Raw genomic sequence first — 18,701 nt, forward strand, 5'->3', positions numbered from 1 at the left:
ATAATATATGTCATGTATTTTTCATCTTGAAAGAAGCAAACCACCCGTCTCAACTTTGATCTATTTTCCTAGCCATTCATTTTGTGATTTTCATTTGTCATTCAATTTTCAAGTTTTTGGGGGTCTCAGAAGCTCACAGATTGTAATGAGAAGACTCAGTCACTACTGCTCAAATGACCCATAGCCCTTTGGTCCAGCAATGTTCAGGTTATTTTCAGCCACACACCTTATTTTGAAGTATGAACAATTTGTCTCAGATAATTTTTCCCTTACTCTCACAGATATTCTTCACTTCTCAGAGTGTTTACCTGATATTTCCTGAGCATACAGTATGTATTAGTAACTGGGGATACAAAAGACAAATGAGACATAGCCCTTCCCCTTTGTCAAGGAGCAAAATAAACCACTCCAAAATATGTCTCTTTGGCATAGGGATTATTTTGAGCTGCTTATTTTTAAGAAACAGCAGACCCAGGAAAAGCTCTGAAAACCAAGTAGAAGTTACCCCTTGGTAAGGGAAATGTACATTTATAAGGGCAATCTCCCTGTGTCAGGGTGTTTCTCTGGCTGTACTGGGAAAGGGAGGATGATGAAATCTCTAGAAACTGTTAATCAGTGGAGAAGACATTGGCTTAACCAACATCCTCACCCTTCTGCACTGTGCTTTCCCGAAAACCTCCCATGCCTGGCTCTCCCCCGCCTCCCACCATCTTTTGTTTTTTGCTGGAGATGGTACTTAGAGTGATGGCTTGGGCCATTTCAGGGAGTTACTCAGTTTCCCTGGGTATCTCTCACTCACTCTTTCCTTAAAAAAAAAATCCACCACTGCACTAAAATAAAATTCAAGCTCCCTGTTCAGGCTCTGGATCCTCATATGATGTAGCCTCTGCCCACTGCTCTGAGACTCCAGCAACATGGAGTCTTTCTGTTCCTTAAACACATCAAGATTGTGAGGGAGTTCAGGACACCCTCTTCCTCAAACGGGCTACTTTGGCATGTGGATTATTTTGAGCTGAAGGCACTTGAAACCCTGTGGGCTCAAAAGGAACTTCTGTCCTTCTTAACCACTCAGAAGAATCTAAATTGGGGGTATTTGGCAGAATAAGGGTTATTAACAGAGATAAATTTTATTTGGGCAACGAAAACATCTAATTGCCAAACATCTGCTCTCCTTACCACCCTGTGAAGTGCATTCCTGTCCTCTGAAATCCCAGATCCATCCTCCCTTCTCTTTAGTTCAGAATGACATATATTCCAAGCCTGTCTTTGGAATTTCTATGTCTATGTGGATTCCCCATATGTACACCTATGGAATTTGATTTTCCCCTGTTACTCTGTCTCACATCAGTTTCATTCTTAGCCCAGCCAGAAGGACCTTTGAAGGGACAGGAAGTTTGGCTCCTCAACAATTATTCCTACCTCAGGACCTCTGCATCTCCTTTTCCCTCTGCCAAAACTTCTTTCCCTCAGACATTCACATACTTGGCTCCTGACTGACCTCCAGGCCTCGGCTCAAATATCTCCTTTTCTAAAATATTACCCAATCTAAAGTAGCTCCCAGTCACGCCCACCATTTGCCCTGCTTTATTGGACAGTTTCATTGCATTCAATAAATTGGACTTCAACATCTATGCTATCCTCCTTTCTTGAGCACTTTCCGGTATTATAGAGGCTGGAAATGTCTCTTCTCCTTCAGTTCAGGGCCACCTCAACCAGACCAGGAAGTCAGATTTCAACTCAGCAGGATAATAAGAATTCTTGGCACCTTTTATGGTCTGTTTTTCTGACTGGTGGCAAGAGAGCAGCATCGGCCTCTCTAGAACCTGGGTACAGGCTACCTCTCAATCCCCATAGTGAGACTTAGGTCACTCAGGCTTCCAGGGGTTAAGACCTCAACCCTAGAATCTCTATTTAATTTATATGTCGTGTATTTTTTTTTTCTTCGAGGTGAGGAGCAGGAAAAAGACATGAATTTTAAATCACCAGGAAAATGTTAGGGACATTTTTGGAATTTATAAAAAGAGTATTAAGCCTCCTCCCTTCAAAATGTTGCATTTCCTTTGTGTGACATGATGGTGCTGCTTTAGTTGTTTCTTTAATTCTTTCACAGCTGTGCATGGCCCCCTCGGGTGAAGTAGACAAAGGACGTCTCCTGAGACACTTGAGTCTCACCATATTAAAGTCATTGCATTTTTTTACCCTGATGCCTTTAGCATTCGTTATTCAACATAATGTATTACTTGACCTCTCTGGGATCTTGGAAGACTGTGTATTTTTTTTTTTGAATTGTGGGAAAAATTCTCCCCCACAGTTTTACTTCCACATCATAGAAAAGGATCTGAAAGTGACATAGATCCAAATAGGAGAGGAAACCAACAAGTGAGCTGGAAAGGAATCAAGCATGGAGACTGGAATAAGATGGAGCTGGGGACAAGGAGACCACAAGCCGTGACCCCTGACGCTGTACATCTGTAAAATAAAGATATTGGTCCATTAGCTGGGGTATTGTTTCTACCATGCTAATCAATCTACTATTTTTTTAAAGATTTTATTTATTTGAGAGAGACAAACACAAGCAGGGGGAGTAGCAGAGGGAGAGGTAGATTCCCCACTGAGCAGGGAACCCCACATAGGGTTCCATCATAGGACCCTGAGATCATGACCTGAGCTAAAGGCAGATGCTTAACTGACTGAGCCACCCAGGTGCCCTAATCAATGACTTTAATTAAATGTTTCCTTGAATGCTATTTTGTTGGTTCTCTACACAACCAAAGGAAAGGCAAAACAAACAAAAAACCAAAAAAAGTTAGAAAAATATTATAGGACACAAATGAGATGAGACAAAAAAGAATGGATAGAGAAAGATTGACCCTAAGGAGCAAAATGAGTTATTTTTAGCCCAGCAACGCTCTGTGCCTTCAGTGGCCTGCAGATATAATGGTTTCCTCACTGGCCTCAGAAAATGTCAACCTCCCCCATGTGGTCATCAACCATTTCATAGTTCACCATATTGAGTGCAGCACCATGTCTGCGATATAGCAGATGTCCTTGGCAGGTGTATCAAGTGAAGCCAATGCCGGACAATGGTCCCACAGGAAGCCATGTGAAGACTTGGTAGGCTTTTCCTTGCAGGAGAGAAAGTACAAAAATTAAGCTTAGGTTTGACACCATTGTCACTTTCATTTGTCCAAAGACCTGGTTGTTTGGAAGGTTAAGGCTGGTTCGATTCACAGGCTGAGTAAAAAAGCTACTTGGTGCTAAAATTCTGCTCCCTTCAAGAGGTGTCTCCCACTGACCTCCCGGATAACTTCAAATGAAACAGAGCTAGTTTGTATTATTCCTTTGGGTTGCGATACGATGTCTTCTATGACTTTGTTTGTTTCGCCTTTCCTTTGGTTGTGTAGAGCTAGTATTTAAGGGAAAGATTCAACTAGCAAATTGATTGGCATGGTAGAAATGACACCCTAGCTAATGGACCCATATCTTTATTTTTCAATCAACTGTATAATGTCAAGGAGGCATGGCTTGTGTCTGAAAATAAGTCTGTTTGGTGTTATTATTTATAGATCCCTCGGCTGGCCCTTAGGAAATGTGGTGAAACAGGTGCATGTTGATGTGTCCTTGAGAACTGAGGGCCTATGGATGAGAGGGAGCCTTTCGGGATGTGTGGTTGTGGGGACAGCTTCTTGGAGACACCGGACACTGGTGACAGCGAGCAGCAGCTGGCTCTGTTACTGCGTTTGTCACTTTGGGTTGTTACGGTAACCCTATGCGTTAGGTACCACTACCTCTGAGATGGGTACCGGTAGCTCCATATTGTGAATGGTAAACTAGGTGTGCACAGGTAGGGAATGGTAGACCCCAGATTGAATTCAGGCCAACCTGTAAACCTCTGAGTCACACAGCAATAGTCACAGAAGGCAAGAACTGAGTTTTGCCTTCTTAGCTTTTTACTCTTGTTTTTATTTTAAGCTCCGTGGCCCAACCACACAACTCTAAACCGAGGTTGGGTGATGGCCCAGGGAGACTGAAGGAATGACCCAAGGCGATGGAGATGTAGGTTTACTGGGGGTGGGGGGCTTATGTACTGGGGGTCCAGGGGCAGCAACTGGACAAAGTATCCACTGTGTGGACCCATGTGTAGTGAGGTTTTATAGCCTATCAACTGGCTTTGCAACTACTTGTAGCTTCTCTCCTTCTTGCAGGGCCAATGTTCCAAGAGAGCAAAGTCTGCTATCTGGATAATTCTCTTACAAAGGAGGTGCTCCAGGTTGGCCACCCTTGGGGCCCCTGACCTGGAATGCTGAATAGCATGTTCTTTTGGGACATTCTGCTTGAGGGGAATACAGAGGGAGGACAGGATCCCTACCTTCTCAAGGTAGTGACTGGAGGGGCATTCAGGGTGTGCTGTGCCAGCCTTCCGACACATACCACACACCAGCACCAGATGAGCAAATGGACCTTGGGAAGAGGCTGTGGGAGGGGTTCTCTAGAACAGAATTTTCTAGGCTGCTCAAATTTACCGGAGTCTGACAGGCTCAGGGATTCCAGGGGGAAGAAAGGATATGCAAAGACTGCTCAGAGAGTCATTTCCCCAACTCAGAAAATCTTGTTTAACTACATGTTCTGCCTGATAATCACATGCAGTGATTTTTTAGAAACATTGTTCTAGGAAATATCTCTGTTTGCCACCACCCTTAACTTCCTCAATCATGGTGTGGTGTTTTTTCTTTCTTTACATTTGGTAATATGTTGATTAAGGCAACAAACGAGCTCTCACATGATCAATTTTTTCTTTTTCTTTTTTTTTTTTTTGAGCAAGTTTTTTCAATTTGATTTCAATGAATTTGTAAATATGGAGGCCACTTAGTCAAGAAAAAGACACATGAAAATACTTGAAATAGAAAATGTATTTCAAAACTGCACATATGAGATTCATATTCCCCACCAACTCGGTCAATTGACTTGTTACTACATGTATCAACATTCTTAGATCAAGTGGCAAATAGCCAAGAAATATCAGTTACAAAAACAGGCAACTCTAAAGCCTCGATTTTAAAATTCAACGAATGTGGGACTTCACTGATTTACGAAAATTTAAGAACTACAATAAATTCCGAATGGCAACTATCTCTATGCTATTGACAGTGTTACCAGTGGATATGTTTCCAAATATATAGACATTGGATATTATGGTCAAAAATGGTTTAATATTTTTAGCCATAAGAGTATATATGAAAATCCATTTCAAAAAGTATGATGCTTTTGACATGGTCACTTAAAATTCTTACTAAAATATCAGCTCACAGAGTATCAAACTGGTAGAAGAATAAATGCATGGACTTCTCAGTCTAGATTAGAGAAAAGAATTTCAAGGTTCTGCTAAAAAATTAAACAAGATGTACTTATCATACTCAGAAAATGAAACAATTTCATAAAAGTGAATTTATTCGATATTGTACAAAAAAGTAGAATCAAGGTGACCCGCAAAGACACAGAGGCGATGACTGGGAGTTGGGCTCAGCCACATGCCTCTGTTCAAGCGGTGGCTGCAATGGCCCTGCCCTTGCTCTTCCTCTCCACCGCAGGAAGAACCATGTTGGGTTTATAATATACTTTCTAAAAATATGACATTGATGCTATAAAAATAAATGTCTTAAAAAAACAACCACAGGTTTGAATGGAAACATAGAGTATTTGGGGCTTCCAGGATCTCTCTGTGGGAGGAGCTTGGGGCTTCAAGGGTCTTCCTGTGGGAGGAGCTTCCACTTCACTGAAAGGTCAGGTTCTTCATCCAAGTCATCCAGCTCCTGCTCCTTGGAGAGCTCCAGGAAAACCTGAGAGGGGCAAGACAGAGAGAGACGGGGATGTCACACTGCCCCCTGTAGCTCCAAGTGAGTGCAAGGTGCATGCACATGTTGTACATGGATGTTCCACGGATGACACAGGGTCCCTACCGCTGACCCACCTGCTCCAGGGTGGACTGGGAGAGGCTGTACTCCTCCAAATCGAAGCTCTGTTTAACTGCAGAAGGACGGACATACATTAGGAGGTCATCTACTATTATTTTTTTTTTATATCCAGACAGTCTTAGAATTCAGCATGCCATACAAACAAGTTTCAAAAACATCTTACATAAAAAAGTTTCGATAAAAATGGTCCTGATTTAAGTACAGCTTGCAGTTCAAAAAAGAGCTGTGTATTCACTTGGGTTTGGGGAGAAAAGTACATTTAAGGAGGAAATGGTGCTGAAAAGGTTTCCTTCCCTGGATGTGAGTCAGTGCTTTTGCACATGCAGCACAAGAAGAGGTAGAAGGTAGATGCATTTTGCAAAGGGAAGCCTCAGATTATGGAGAAAGATGCCTGAGGTTTCCTGGGGAACAGACAGCTTTTGTGACCCTCTTCCTGCTGTGACAGCTTGGTCCCAACTTGAGTCAAAAACCTTTCTCCTTGACCAGAATAGATGGGAAGGCTCCTGGTTCTAGAAGACTCTTTGTACCCCTGCTGATAGTCTTCATGATCATAGTGATACTCCCTTTTTGTTCTCTGCACCAAGCACCCCAACCTTCTGGACCACGTGGTCCCAAAAGCACTCCCAGATTGGCACTGTGGCCAGTACCAGCCTGGTACCATTGGTGACATATTTCCAAGCTGCTGCCCTCCTATCAGGGCTGTGACTACCCTTCTCTAGGGAGGGTGACAAGCAAGCAAAAAAAAAAAAAAAAGAGCTGAGACAATGAAAAGAGCATAGGGAGGAAGTTCCAGCCAGCACAATTCAGAGAGGTGGAGTTCATGACCTCGGGGGGCAGGAAATCATGGGGTGGTGATGGTGGATGTGGTGAGGTCAGTGGTGAAGCACAACAGACACACACAGAGATTGTTTTCATGACTAGACAGGAGGCCAGTTTCTTAATACATAGCCTAAGGCCATAAAATAATATGCAAGGCCCTATAAAATTAAATTGTAAATCTGCATCACACCTCAGTGTTCCCAAAGAAAGTATCCTCCTTGAATGTATACACAACTGAATTTTTTTTTTACACAACTGAATTTTTAAAAAAGATTTTATGTATTTATTCATGAGAGACACAGAGAGAGAGGCAGAGATACAGGCAGAGGGAGAAGCAGGCTCCATCCAGGGAGCCCGATGTGGGACTCGATCCTATGACCCCGAGCCAAAGGCAGACACTCAACCACTGATCCACCCAGATGTTCTTTTGTTTTTTGTTTTTTTTTAAAGACACAACTGAATTTTGACCTAGGTTCTACATATATATTATGGATAAACACATGGGTAAAACCCCACAAAGCAGAAGTAAAATCACTTCCATTAACCCCCATCCCCCAACACACACAGAATGCCTCCACTTCTTTGATTCTGTGCCCCTAAAATTCAATTGGGGATTTTTAATTTTAAAAATTAACACCTTAGAGGCTCCAGAGTGGCTCAGTTAAACACCCGACTCTTGATTTCGGCTCAGGTCAGGATCTCAGGGTTGTGAGATCGAGCCCCGAGCCAGGCTCCACACTCAGCGGGGAGTCTGCTTGGGATTCTCTCTCTCCCTCTGCCCCTCCCTCTCGCTCAGGTGCTCTCTCTCTTCAAATAAATACATAAAATCTTTAAAATGAACCCTTAGCTCACATTCCCTTTGCATCAGGCCAACGGACTAGTCTATGACTTGGGATGACCTGCTTCCCGGGATCTCATTTCAAAGTTTATGACTCTTACCCCTCTCTAAAGTGAAGAAAGCTTGCGCTAAAGGTCGTACGTCTTCCATTGGCAGTTTATAGACCATCACAGGAGAGTACCTGCGGGGAGAGGGGCGGGGCTGAGGCCGAGACCACCTGTGCAGGTGCAGGCTGGCTGCGGCCCTGTCTCTGGTTGTTATCCTCATCAATAAGAGGCAGCATGGTGCAGGCAAATGCCTGGGGGGAAGCTGTTCACAAGGAGAACTGGGGGAGGCCCAGGGGAGGCTCGGGTCCTTGGTTCCTGGGATGGGGAGGGGCAGGTGCGGTGGAGGAAACGTGCACATCTGCCAAAGCCACCTGCCATCTCATCTTTCCAGCTGGGCACTTGGTTCCTCCAACTTCATCTTCCAGGCTGGGACCGATGCCACGTAGTTTCTTCAAGTCGCCCAACTCATGGGGACTCGGTCTTTTCTCCAGAGAACTCTTGCCTCTCCAACCTTCCCCATGCTCCTCAAACTGCTTTCCTAATTAGGATGATATAACTGAGTCTTTGATGAGGAGCCTAGAAATTGCCAGGAATTAAGCACCAAATAATGCTCAGCCACAATTTTTTAAAAGATAGTTTGTCCCCCAGATTAACGTTTGTCTTTTTAGCATTTGAAAACCAAGAAGATTTAGATTTCATTTCTGAAGATGCGATTTTCTCTATTTATGGGGCGATCATTCTCATCTATTCTACTGTGCCTTTGTGACCTATTTCTATTCAGTCATGGGCTGCACGCTGAGGAATGGCATTGCTTTGATATCTATACTCTAGTGTAGAAATATATTTTCCCACTGTATCATTTTTTTAATAAATTTATTTTTTATTGGTGTTCAATTTACCAACATACAGAATAACACCCAGTGCTCATCCCGTCAAGTGCCCCCTTCAGTGCCCGTCACCCATTCACCCCCACCCCCCACCCTCCTCCCCTTCCACCACCCCTAGTTCGTTTCCCAGAATTAGGAGTCTTCCATGTTCTGTCTCCCTTTCTGATATTTCCCACACATTTCTTCTCCCTTCCCTTATATTCCCTTTCACTATTATTTATATTCCCCAAATGAATGAGAACATATGTTTGTCCTTCGATTGTATCATTATGACTTATTACCTTTTCCTATCTGGTTCCTCCCCTACCTCCTAAATCATCTGTCTTCTAGGTAAATTCTAGGTGTTAAAAATGACCCTAAAGTTACCCTTTGATTTTTTTTACTATTTTCCTGAGAGCTCTTCCATTACCATAGTGTTAACAGATTTTAAATAAAGTAATTATATTCTACTTATGGCACTTGTTAGCTCTATTATGCTAACTTATCAGTTTCCTATTCTAAAAGATAACAATCAATTCCATTTCTTATGATCTTGTCGTGGCCAGACTCTCACAGTACCTTTTGGAAACCATCTGATTTTTCACTGGAACAACAGTGTCTACCTTGCAAAGACTCATTGCGGATTCAATAAGCCAGCACAACACCAGGACGGTATCTGGCACATAGTAGGACCATGACACAGGCTATGTCTGATTTTCCATCAACTCTTCTCTTTTCTAAATTAAGTTTCTCCGGTGGCCAACAAATAATGTCTTGCAAGTTTCCTTTTGGGCTAATTATGGACTCTTTTTTTAAATTTTTATTTATTTATGATAGTCACAGAGAGAGAGAGAGAGGCAGAGACATAGGCAGAGGGAGAGGGAGAAGCAGGCTCCATGCACCGGGAGCCCGACGTGGGATTCGATCCCAGGTCTCCAGGATTGCGCCCTGGGCCAAAGGCAGGCGCTAAACCACTGCGCCACCCAGGGTTCCCTGTATGGACTCTCAATCACCACAAATCAGTGAAACCAGTGAGGAAAAGGTGACATTTGGTATCATATCCAAACCAGCAAGCATCTTTACCTTTTCTGCTGAGCCGCCTGGGGGAAAGCCCTCAGAATTTCCTGATGGAGACTTTCCATTTGCTCAGGGGTCTTCACCTTCATCTCCAGGTAGTAATTCTTGCCAAATTTACTCTTCAGGTGTTGGATGGAACCGATACATCTGGAAGTCAGAGGTGGATGAGGTGGTCACAGTAAGGGGAAGAAGACAGGGAACACAATGTTTGAGACTCTTGACTTGCCGCTAGGGTTGTCTCAAGGGGCTTGGTGTTAGCCCCAGGTGCAGTAGCTAGAGATCTACTGTCCTCAAGCTCCCCCAGCCGTGCACCTGGAGCCCAAGTGTGGGTGGGGACAGGCACCCACCTCAGCTTTCCAGACACCATGATGGCCACACGGTCACACACGGCCTCGGCCTCTGCCATGTAGTGGGTGGTCAAGAGGGCGCCCCTCTCTGTGTTTTTAAAGGTGGCCCGGATCGCCTGCCTGAATCGTCAAAAGACTATTTGCAATTAAGAAAGCCTTCTAAGTAATCATAAATGGGCAAAAAAATAAAAAAAAACATTAAATGGGCAGAGAAAAGAATTTTTAACTGGCATGCCTATGAGCAATTAGCAAAAGGAGCATAAGCAAGGGAGGAATCCTGGAGGGGGCAGGTGGGGTCAGGAAGGGGGAGCCAGGTGAGCGCTGGTGAAGGGGAGGCTGGCAGTGGACGAGGAGCAAGGCACAGACAACAGCGTTTCTCATGAGGCTGGGGTTGAAAGAGAAATGCTGAGCAAGAGACTGCGTATGAAGAGGCTGTGCCAAGGAACGGAGAGCTAGAATCCAACAGCAGAGGTGTCACCACCTCGTAGGAGAAGATAAATGCAGAATGAATACTCGAGACAACATCCAGAACCCGCCCCAACCTTTTACGACCTAATGGGCATGACCATTTATTCCCCTCTGACCGGGGCCCTGGACACCGTGACCGTGGCCCAGAGATGCACCACCACTACCTGAAAGATCGGTGGGACAGTCGTACCTCTGACAGTCAGTGTGTCTGGGTCCTGCTGATGTTTATTCTATCTCCAACGATGAAATAGTATCAGGGGAAAGGTTTGGGTTTTGGTTTGCAAAATACCAGTGTTACTAACCATATAGGGAGAGGTGTTGCCCCTGCCCCCCCCTCCACTAAGAAAGAGTGTAAGGGACCATTTTTGCACAAGTAGGACAATTCATAGATGCCCTGACTGCGTAGCGGTCCTCACCACATTTGCTGCTGCCCCTCGGGGTCCATGCCCGTGGATGGCTCGTCCAGAAGCACCACGGATGGGTTTCCCAGGATGCTCAGTGCAAAGCACAGCTGGAACGAGAGGAACAGTGTGTCTGGCACCGACAGGCAGGGTGCGCAGAGTAACACTGAGTCTCCCCTCTTACCTTCCTCTTTATTCCCTCGGATAAGGTCTTCACGGGCAGCTTCAGCTGGTCCTGCAACTTGAGCGCATCTGCCAAACTGAAGCAAATATAATTCCACTAAGGAAGTGGGTAAGAGGACAGGTCACCCAGTTAGAGGGATGGGGAGCAGAGCTCAGAAATGCACTTTGGAAAACAGATACCAGGCAATCTTTTTCCTTTTTTTAAAGATTTTATCATTCATTTATTTATTTATTTATTTATTTATTTATTTATTTGAGAGAGAGAGAGAGAGAGAGCAGGAGCATGGGGGAGAGGCAGAGGGAGAGGGAGAAGCAGACTCCCTGCTGAGCAGGGAGCCCAAGGCAGGGCTCGATCCCCAGATCCCAGATCATGACCCGAGCAGACACACAACCCACTGAGCCACCCAGGTGCCCCAATGCCAGGCAACCTTAAACTGGCTGGTCTGATCCCTCCAGATAGACACTTTTCCCTTTTAAAAGAATATCATAAGCCCCTATCATGATTTCTAAACAGCTGTTCTAGGATGAAATAGTTCATACTTAAATTTTAGTATTTTTGATAACTTTCCCCAATGGTTACTATTTTGATATTTAACATGAGAAGAAAATGAACACTTGGAAATCCGGGAAACCAGGTTCTAGTAGGGAGTCTACTCAGTGTGGTCTGATCTGGGTCAGGGTTCAGAGTCTCCTGTCCTGAACTGATAGTGAAGTTCCTCACTCACGGGCACCGTTTCCTGCCCCCGTAGGTACAGAACAGGTGTGGCTCCCACCTACCTGGAGATGGTGACTGCCGCGTCTGCCTTCTTCAGCCCTTTTACAGCAGCAAACACCTCCAGGTGTTCCTTCACAGTCAGGTTGGGCCACAGCACATTCTCCTGGGGACAGTAACCCAGGAAGCCCAGGGAGCCGTCCCCGCTGCTCCCTTTTAGTAACACCTGCAGAGAAAAGTTCACTCTCAGAGCCTGCCCTTGGGGTTTGTTTTTCCTGCATTTCTCAATGGCCTCTTTCTCCTTCCCAAACCTAGAACAACTAGAGGCTCTCTAAGTCCTAACTAAGTTGAATAACCTGTAATCATTCCACATTGGAGAGATGTTGTCAGAGAGTAAACCCATGAGCGACCACTGTGTGCACCACCTAATCTAAGCTGAGAAATCAAATATCTCACAAATATTATGGCCAACAGTTTATATCCAATTTTTCTCATCACAGTCAGAAAACAAGTATATGAATTTAAGTACTTGCTATTGAACGCACTCAGTGATCACATGTTCTTTGAGTACGTAACAAATGTTGTGCTGTCTGCTTTGGATACATGGGGGAATGGAAGGCCTAGCACCCTTGTTTCTTGGGTGTTTTGGTTCTACCGAGTGAACTGGGCAATAAACAAGAAGAAAAATGAGCTACTGGCATAAATGGTGCAAAAAGGAAGTAAGTCAGGATACTGAGGAGAGGACTAACATGGAAGGTGACTGGGTAGGATGATTACAGAAAGCCCCTCTGCTGAGGGACCACAGGATGGAAGACCGAGAGGGCATCTGCCATGGAAGAGTCCAGACAAAAGGAATTTGGAGCAGAGTCAAGAACCAGAGCAAAGCCCTGTGTCATGATGAGGCTGGATGTGTCCTCAGACCCGAGGCACAGCTGGGGGCCAGGTGCAGAAAGAGGGAGGGATGTGACCAAGGCCCCTCTGGACGAGCCGGCAGGGTGGAGAGAGGGGGTCCTTCAGCTTCAGTGCAGTAAGAGGTTGTTGAAAATAAGTAGGACAATGGCATTGTTTTTAAATAAAGATCACACGGGCTGATCCAATTAAAGCTAATTTCATGACACCCAAACAGTTCACTTTGTTAACTCAGATCTTACTTAACCTTTTAAAATATTTCATTCCATCAAAAGATGAATGGATAAAGAAGATGTGGTCTATGTATACAATGGAATATTCCTCAGCCATTAGAAATGACAAATACCCACCATTTGCTTCTACGTGGATGGCCCTAGAGGGTATTATGCTGAGTGAAATAAGTCAATCGGAAAAGGACAAACATTATATGGTCTCATTCATTTGGGGAATATAAAAATTGGTGAAAGGGAATAAAGGGAAAGGAGAGAAAATGAGTGAAAATATCAGTGAGGGTGACAAAACATGAGAGACACCTAACTCTGGGAAATGAACAAGGGGTAGTGAGGGGAGGTGGGCGGGGGGTTGGGGTGACTGGGTGATGAGGGGGGGCACTTGGCGGGGTGAGCACTGGGTGTTATGCTATATGTTGGCAAATTGAACTCCAATAAAAATAAACAAATTAAAAAATAAAATATCTGGAAGGTTAAAAAATAAAATATTTCTTTACCATATACCTATGAACAGACACTGCCTCCTTTTTAGCCCATGCTTAATGAGGAATGGTCTCCACAAAACTAAGGAGTCCAGTTAGGGTTGAGCGAGGCACCAACACCCCTGAGTGGCCTCATTCACAAACACATGATCTCATCTTGGCTTTGGAGGGATTGTGAATCTGTTTTCTCCTCCTTCTTTGCTGGGATATTCATCAATCCCATTCCTGGAGGTCCTTTCCCTTTTGGGCTGTGTGGTGCCACAGACCTCCGCCTTATATTCCATTCTCCACAATCCCTGTACATCCTTTCCAAAGGAGCTCTTAAGGTTTTTTATTTTCCACCATAGTTTTCTGGGGAAATGTGTGCTCTATACCTCGTGTTGTCTCTCTCTTTGATAAAACTGAGCTCTTTTTCTTGTGTCTGGCCACCTTACGCAGTTCAGTTCCATGTACAATTCAAGTTGACTTCACATCACTTTTGCTCAATTTTGAGTCAATCCTTGAGAATTCTCCCAAGAAACAGTGTATTTCTACAAATATATGTCTCAGGATCCAAGCACTTTGTAAAGGACAATGAATATAATTGCTTACAAAGGTTTTTTTTAATTTTAAAAAAAGATTTTATTTATTCATTCATGAGAGACACACACAGAGAGAGAGAGGCAGAGACACAGACAGAGGCAGAAGCAGGCTCCATGCAGAGAGCCTGATGTGGAACTTGATCCCGGGTCCCCGGGATCACGCCCTGGGCTGAAGATGGTGCTAAACTGCTGAGCCACCAGGGCTGCCTTTTTTTTTTTTTTAAACATTTTAATCTCAGATGAAAACATTACATACTGGGAAGACAATGTTCATTGAAACTGCTAATCCTGTGTGTCAACTATACTTCAATTAAAAAAAATAAAAAAGCAAATTGTAATGTGTTACATTGTACTCACTGTTAATAAATGGAAGCAAACAGTTGGCAAGAAAATGAAAGTGCAAATCCATCTGTTTCATGGTATTATATATATTTTTAAGATTTTATTTATTTATTCATGAGAGACACACAGAGAGAGGCAGAGACACAGGCAGTGGGAGAAGCAGACTCCCTGCAAGGAGCCCAATGCAGGACTCGATCCCAGATCCCAGGATCACGCCCTGAGCCAAAGACAGACACTCAACCACTGAGCCATCCAGGTGTCCCATGCTTCATGGTACTATAAATAAGACTTATAGATTCTGATAATGATTTCTGATCTGATACAGGACATTCCCTCTAAATGTCTCTGAAGGCATAAGTAATTATTAACTGCCAGCAATAAATTTTCCCATGTATTATCATGTTAATTCATGAATGTATTATTCTGCTACTTGAACTACTTCAGTCATCTAACGATTAAATGAGATTTGCTTTTTACAAAGTTTTCACATAATTTAAGTTTTTTCTGAGCACCATGAGATAGCATATTCTCCACAGAATTCACCTACCTGTCCAGCAGTTGGTTTTGTGTCTCCAGTTATCACCTGAATGGATGTACTTTTACCAGCTCCGTTGTGTCCTAATAATCCTAAAACCTCACCTGAAAAAAAGTTGGTTACACTTAATATTAATTGACTCTAATAATAAAATTAAGAATAAAAGAGTCTGAAGTCTTGCTATGTGACAAGTGTTGTGCTATGTGCCTTATATACAGTATCTCATTTACTTGTCAACACTGAGGGTTTTTTTATCATAATCCCTTTTTACATCTTGGGGACAGCTTTCAGAGATGAGGTTGGCTGCCCAAAGTCACGCTGATAGGAAGGGGTAAAGCCACTCTTGGAAGCCAGTGTGTCAGACTCTGTCTCCTATGACCCTAAGGATGTGTGATAATAGCACAAAATGAGGTCATCTCAAACCTGCTGGTCGAGCCTTCAGACTGTGCTGGCACAACCCCACTTAGTTCTCTCGTGAAATATAACAAACTACTAGGAAATCAATCAGGCTCATTAAATAGAAATGTCATGGCTTCCGTGGTCTGTTTTCATAGAATGCTTATGGTTTCCGTGTAGAGGTGACTCCGCCCCATCTATAGGGGGAGTTAAGTTAATTTTACTTAGAAAAGGGACCCGTCAAAGGAGCTGTCAAGGTCACCTGCTGACGGGTCCGTGTGTGAAACCACAAGATGTACAGAACGATTCTCCTCAAGAACCATAAAACTGATGAGGGCCCCAGGGGAAGAGCTATGGGGTGGGGGTGGGGGAGCAGTCAAACCTTTTCTAACACAGAAAGAGACATTTCTTGTGGCTATTTTCTTCTTCCTCTTGGAAGAGCAGTATTTTCTCTTTCCTGAATACTCTTTGCGTAGACAGCTGGCAATAATGACTGGTTTCTGTAAATGACAAGTAAATCACATCAGACCTTAATTCTCTTCATCAACTTTGAAGAAGCCCTGTCTTTGCACTGGGTTGGCCCCTCATGGCGCAAGCCATGACATCACAGAAGACCTTCTACTAGGTGACACGTTTATTGGCCATTCTCCAATCCTGGTCCTTAGTGTTGGAGGGAAGAGATGGCCATTCTGCCCTCCTACAAAGGCAGTTACTCAAACACACATTATTCTGTGTAGAACAGGATCAAAGGGATTTGGAGAAGTACTGAGTCGTGCTCAAAGGGCAACGTGCTGTGGACTACACTTTGCCCTGTGGTCTGTACATCGCACCTTCTCCAAGGAACAATGCTAAGGTGTCACTTTGTTCCTGTTCTAAAATTCACAAGTTCTGGTCCATCTAAGTGGTTTGGCTGGTTAAGCTTCTGTCTTCAGCTCAGGTCATGATCCCAGAGTCCTGGGATCAAGTCCCGCATTGGGCTCCCTGCTCAGCAGAGTCTGATTCTCCCTCTCCTTCTGCCCCTCCACCCCCGACCCCCATGTCCCAACTCAAATAAATAAAACCTTTCTCTGCATCAAATAATAAAATAAAATAAAATAAAATAAAATAAAATAAAATAAAATAAAATAAAATAAAATAAAATAAAATTCACACGTTCTTTCTTGGCTTTTGCAACTTGAGTTGTACTCTATTTCTTGGTCTTTATCCCAAGAATGATGAACTGAGGTAACATGGCTTTTAACCTGTTTCAGTGTAAACAAGATGATTACATAACTAAAAGGAAGTTGTGATCTGTGCTTGCATGGATGGGAGGAGCTCAGGATGATTTGAGGATCAGACTCCTAGACTGACCGCTTTAACTGACACACTTCTATGTTATTTGATGATACGATTACTCCATATGTTTTACCTCATCAGAGTTTGTAGAATTCAAGGCATCTGCTGTCCTTACTCTTTCCATTTGAACATCTTCATCCTCTCCTTCTAGCGCTTCTGGATTTTGACACACATCATTGCTTCTTGGAGAAATTCTAGAGCCAAAAGGCATCCGCGGATCATTGATAGAGGGTTTACATTCTTGTGTTAAGAATATTGCTTTCTTTAAATCTGATGCTTTGAGTATTTTGGGTATTATTAAACTATCATCACCTCCTTTCAGTGTGCTGACCCTTCCTCCCTTCCCGACCCTGTTCCTCTGAAGGGTACTGTTGTACTTAGTGACCCTTGCTTCATACGTATCTTTCATTCTACTCATCTATGGAACATTCTTTTTCCATTATCACTAGGCAACTTGGTTGCCAGTGATAAAATCCTCTAACAGAGGATTTTAAAGCAGAGTTTAATGACGTGGTTTTTCTGGAAGCCCTAGCTTTAACACCACCACCATGTAGGCATTATTACATTCCCATGAGGAGGATAAGCCAGAGTATTTGAAGTCAGGGTGATCTCAGAACATACAAGTTAGATGCTTGGTCTCCTGTTAAGCTTGGCCATTTCTTGGGAATATGTGTCAGACTTTCTCCTCCATTTTGAGTCTAGTCCTTCATATTCTTATCTCATCCTAGTCCCGCATACTGACCTTAGATTTATTAAAAGTCATCTTTCACCTTGCAAGTCATCCACCCTACTGTCTATAAGAGTTAAAGATGAAACCAATGGGAGACAAAGAGGGCATAAAATATTTATGGCCATATCCTTGCATGGTGCAAAAAAAAAAAAAAAAAAAAGAAAAAGAAAAAGAAAAAGAAAAAGAAAAAAGGACAGTAGCTTTTAAGTCCCATTAATAACTGGACCAGTCTGTGATCCACCAGTTAGGCTTCTTACTACCAGAGGAAAAGAGCACAATTATTTGTCTTTGGCCTACTGATCATTCCATTCCTCCTTCCTGGATTGGCAGTATTCCTTCAATTGCCAATCTATTAAAATTGATGGCTCTTTACACTGAAGTAGTGGCATGTAACTAGTCTTCTCTTTCACTGATCATGATGACAAAGCCCTTAATAGTCAATGTTTCAGATCTGTTTCTTCCTCTACTTAAAATCATCTTTCATTTAGGTACTTGGATCTCTATTTTTTTATATTGGCACATTGTTGCTACCCCAGCTTATCCCAGGACTTGGCAGTTCTTTGCTGATTGGTTAATTCATGTATGAAAAACTTTTTAAGTATTAATGATTGAAATAAAAGAATCCAATTTGATTTCTCCAACCTAAAGAAGGGATCCCTCCTCATTGATTTCTTTCCATACTTCCATTCCAGACATCGAAGAGTAAAAAGGAAGATGATACAATGAAGGAAAGGCTAGGAAGAAAGAGAGGGATGAATGATTAGAAGCATTCTAAGATAAATGTTTACATCAGATGTGAATTAGAAATAACCTTCTCTAAAGATGCAGTTGGAAAAATCATTACGAATTTCCAATAATCTATTTGTCAAATTGTGAAATTACCCAATTCATTTTCAATCTTGTTTCCAGAAACATTGGAAACAAATATAATTATGGAATACCATTACTTTACGTCACTTCCTCTAATAAATACCAGCACAGTGTTTTCAAAAATTGGAAAGCATATTATCTGGTCAGTCGATCTTTAGAGAAAAATTTGTTCCATATCTTACAAATACTTTATATCCATGGGCTACAAATATCCATGTCTATCTTCATAAAAAAAAGTTTTATTGTGTGTACAGGAATTAAAAAGATTCAGTACAATAAAAGACACAATGACTTTTAAAGACAAGTGTGTTCTTACAATTAAGAATACCAGAAATGGTCCTACACTTCTTGGTTCCTGAGTCATGTAATAAGCCACGGCCTCCTGCAAAAGGAAAAACAATGCTTAAATACTAAGTTTTCTCGTTTCATGAATTTTATCCATATAAATGTGAACTGGCTCGTTAAACAGCCCTACTAGCACATGCCCTGATGTCACCATGAGTATTGGTAGGTGTCCATTCCAAAATGGCAAGGGGTGGCAAGAGGTGGTATTCCTTCCTC

The 18,701-nt window shown here is 42.9% G+C and overlaps 1 protein-coding gene across 7 annotated transcripts in view; it reads right to left on the minus strand.

Moving 5' to 3' along the window:
• Positions 1-5,427: 5,427 nt before the first annotated feature.
• ABCA8 (ATP binding cassette subfamily A member 8) overlaps positions 5,428-18,701 on the minus strand; it is a 76,019-nt gene continuing 62,745 nt past the window's right edge. For 6 of the 7 annotated variants that reach the window (XM_055324598.1, XM_055324622.1, XM_055324591.1 and 3 more), the window contains 13 exons: positions 18,457-18,522; positions 17,913-18,004; positions 16,614-16,734; positions 15,588-15,705; positions 14,822-14,913; positions 11,796-11,956; positions 11,020-11,095; positions 10,851-10,945; positions 9,967-10,086; positions 9,626-9,766; positions 7,731-7,810; positions 5,969-6,024; positions 5,428-5,837 (listed from right to left, as the gene is read on the minus strand). In XM_055324598.1, the coding sequence (XP_055180573.1) occupies positions 5,739-5,837; positions 5,969-6,024; positions 7,731-7,810; positions 9,626-9,766; positions 9,967-10,086; positions 10,851-10,945; positions 11,020-11,095; positions 11,796-11,956; positions 14,822-14,913; positions 15,588-15,705; positions 16,614-16,734; positions 17,913-18,004; positions 18,457-18,522 (1,317 nt within the window). In that variant the 3' untranslated portion in view covers positions 5,428-5,738. Of the gene's footprint in view, positions 5,838-5,968; positions 6,025-7,730; positions 7,811-9,625; positions 9,767-9,966; positions 10,103-10,850; positions 10,946-11,019; positions 11,096-11,795; positions 11,957-14,821; positions 14,914-15,587; positions 15,706-16,613; positions 16,735-17,912; positions 18,005-18,456; positions 18,523-18,701 lie in introns of those variants that run through there. The other variant, XR_008664286.1, reaches the window with a different exon arrangement.

Source organism: Nyctereutes procyonoides, unplaced genomic scaffold, assembly GCF_905146905.1.
Source record: "Nyctereutes procyonoides isolate TBG_1078 unplaced genomic scaffold, NYPRO_anot_genome, whole genome shotgun sequence".
NCBI lineage: Eukaryota > Metazoa > Chordata > Mammalia > Carnivora > Canidae > Nyctereutes > Nyctereutes procyonoides.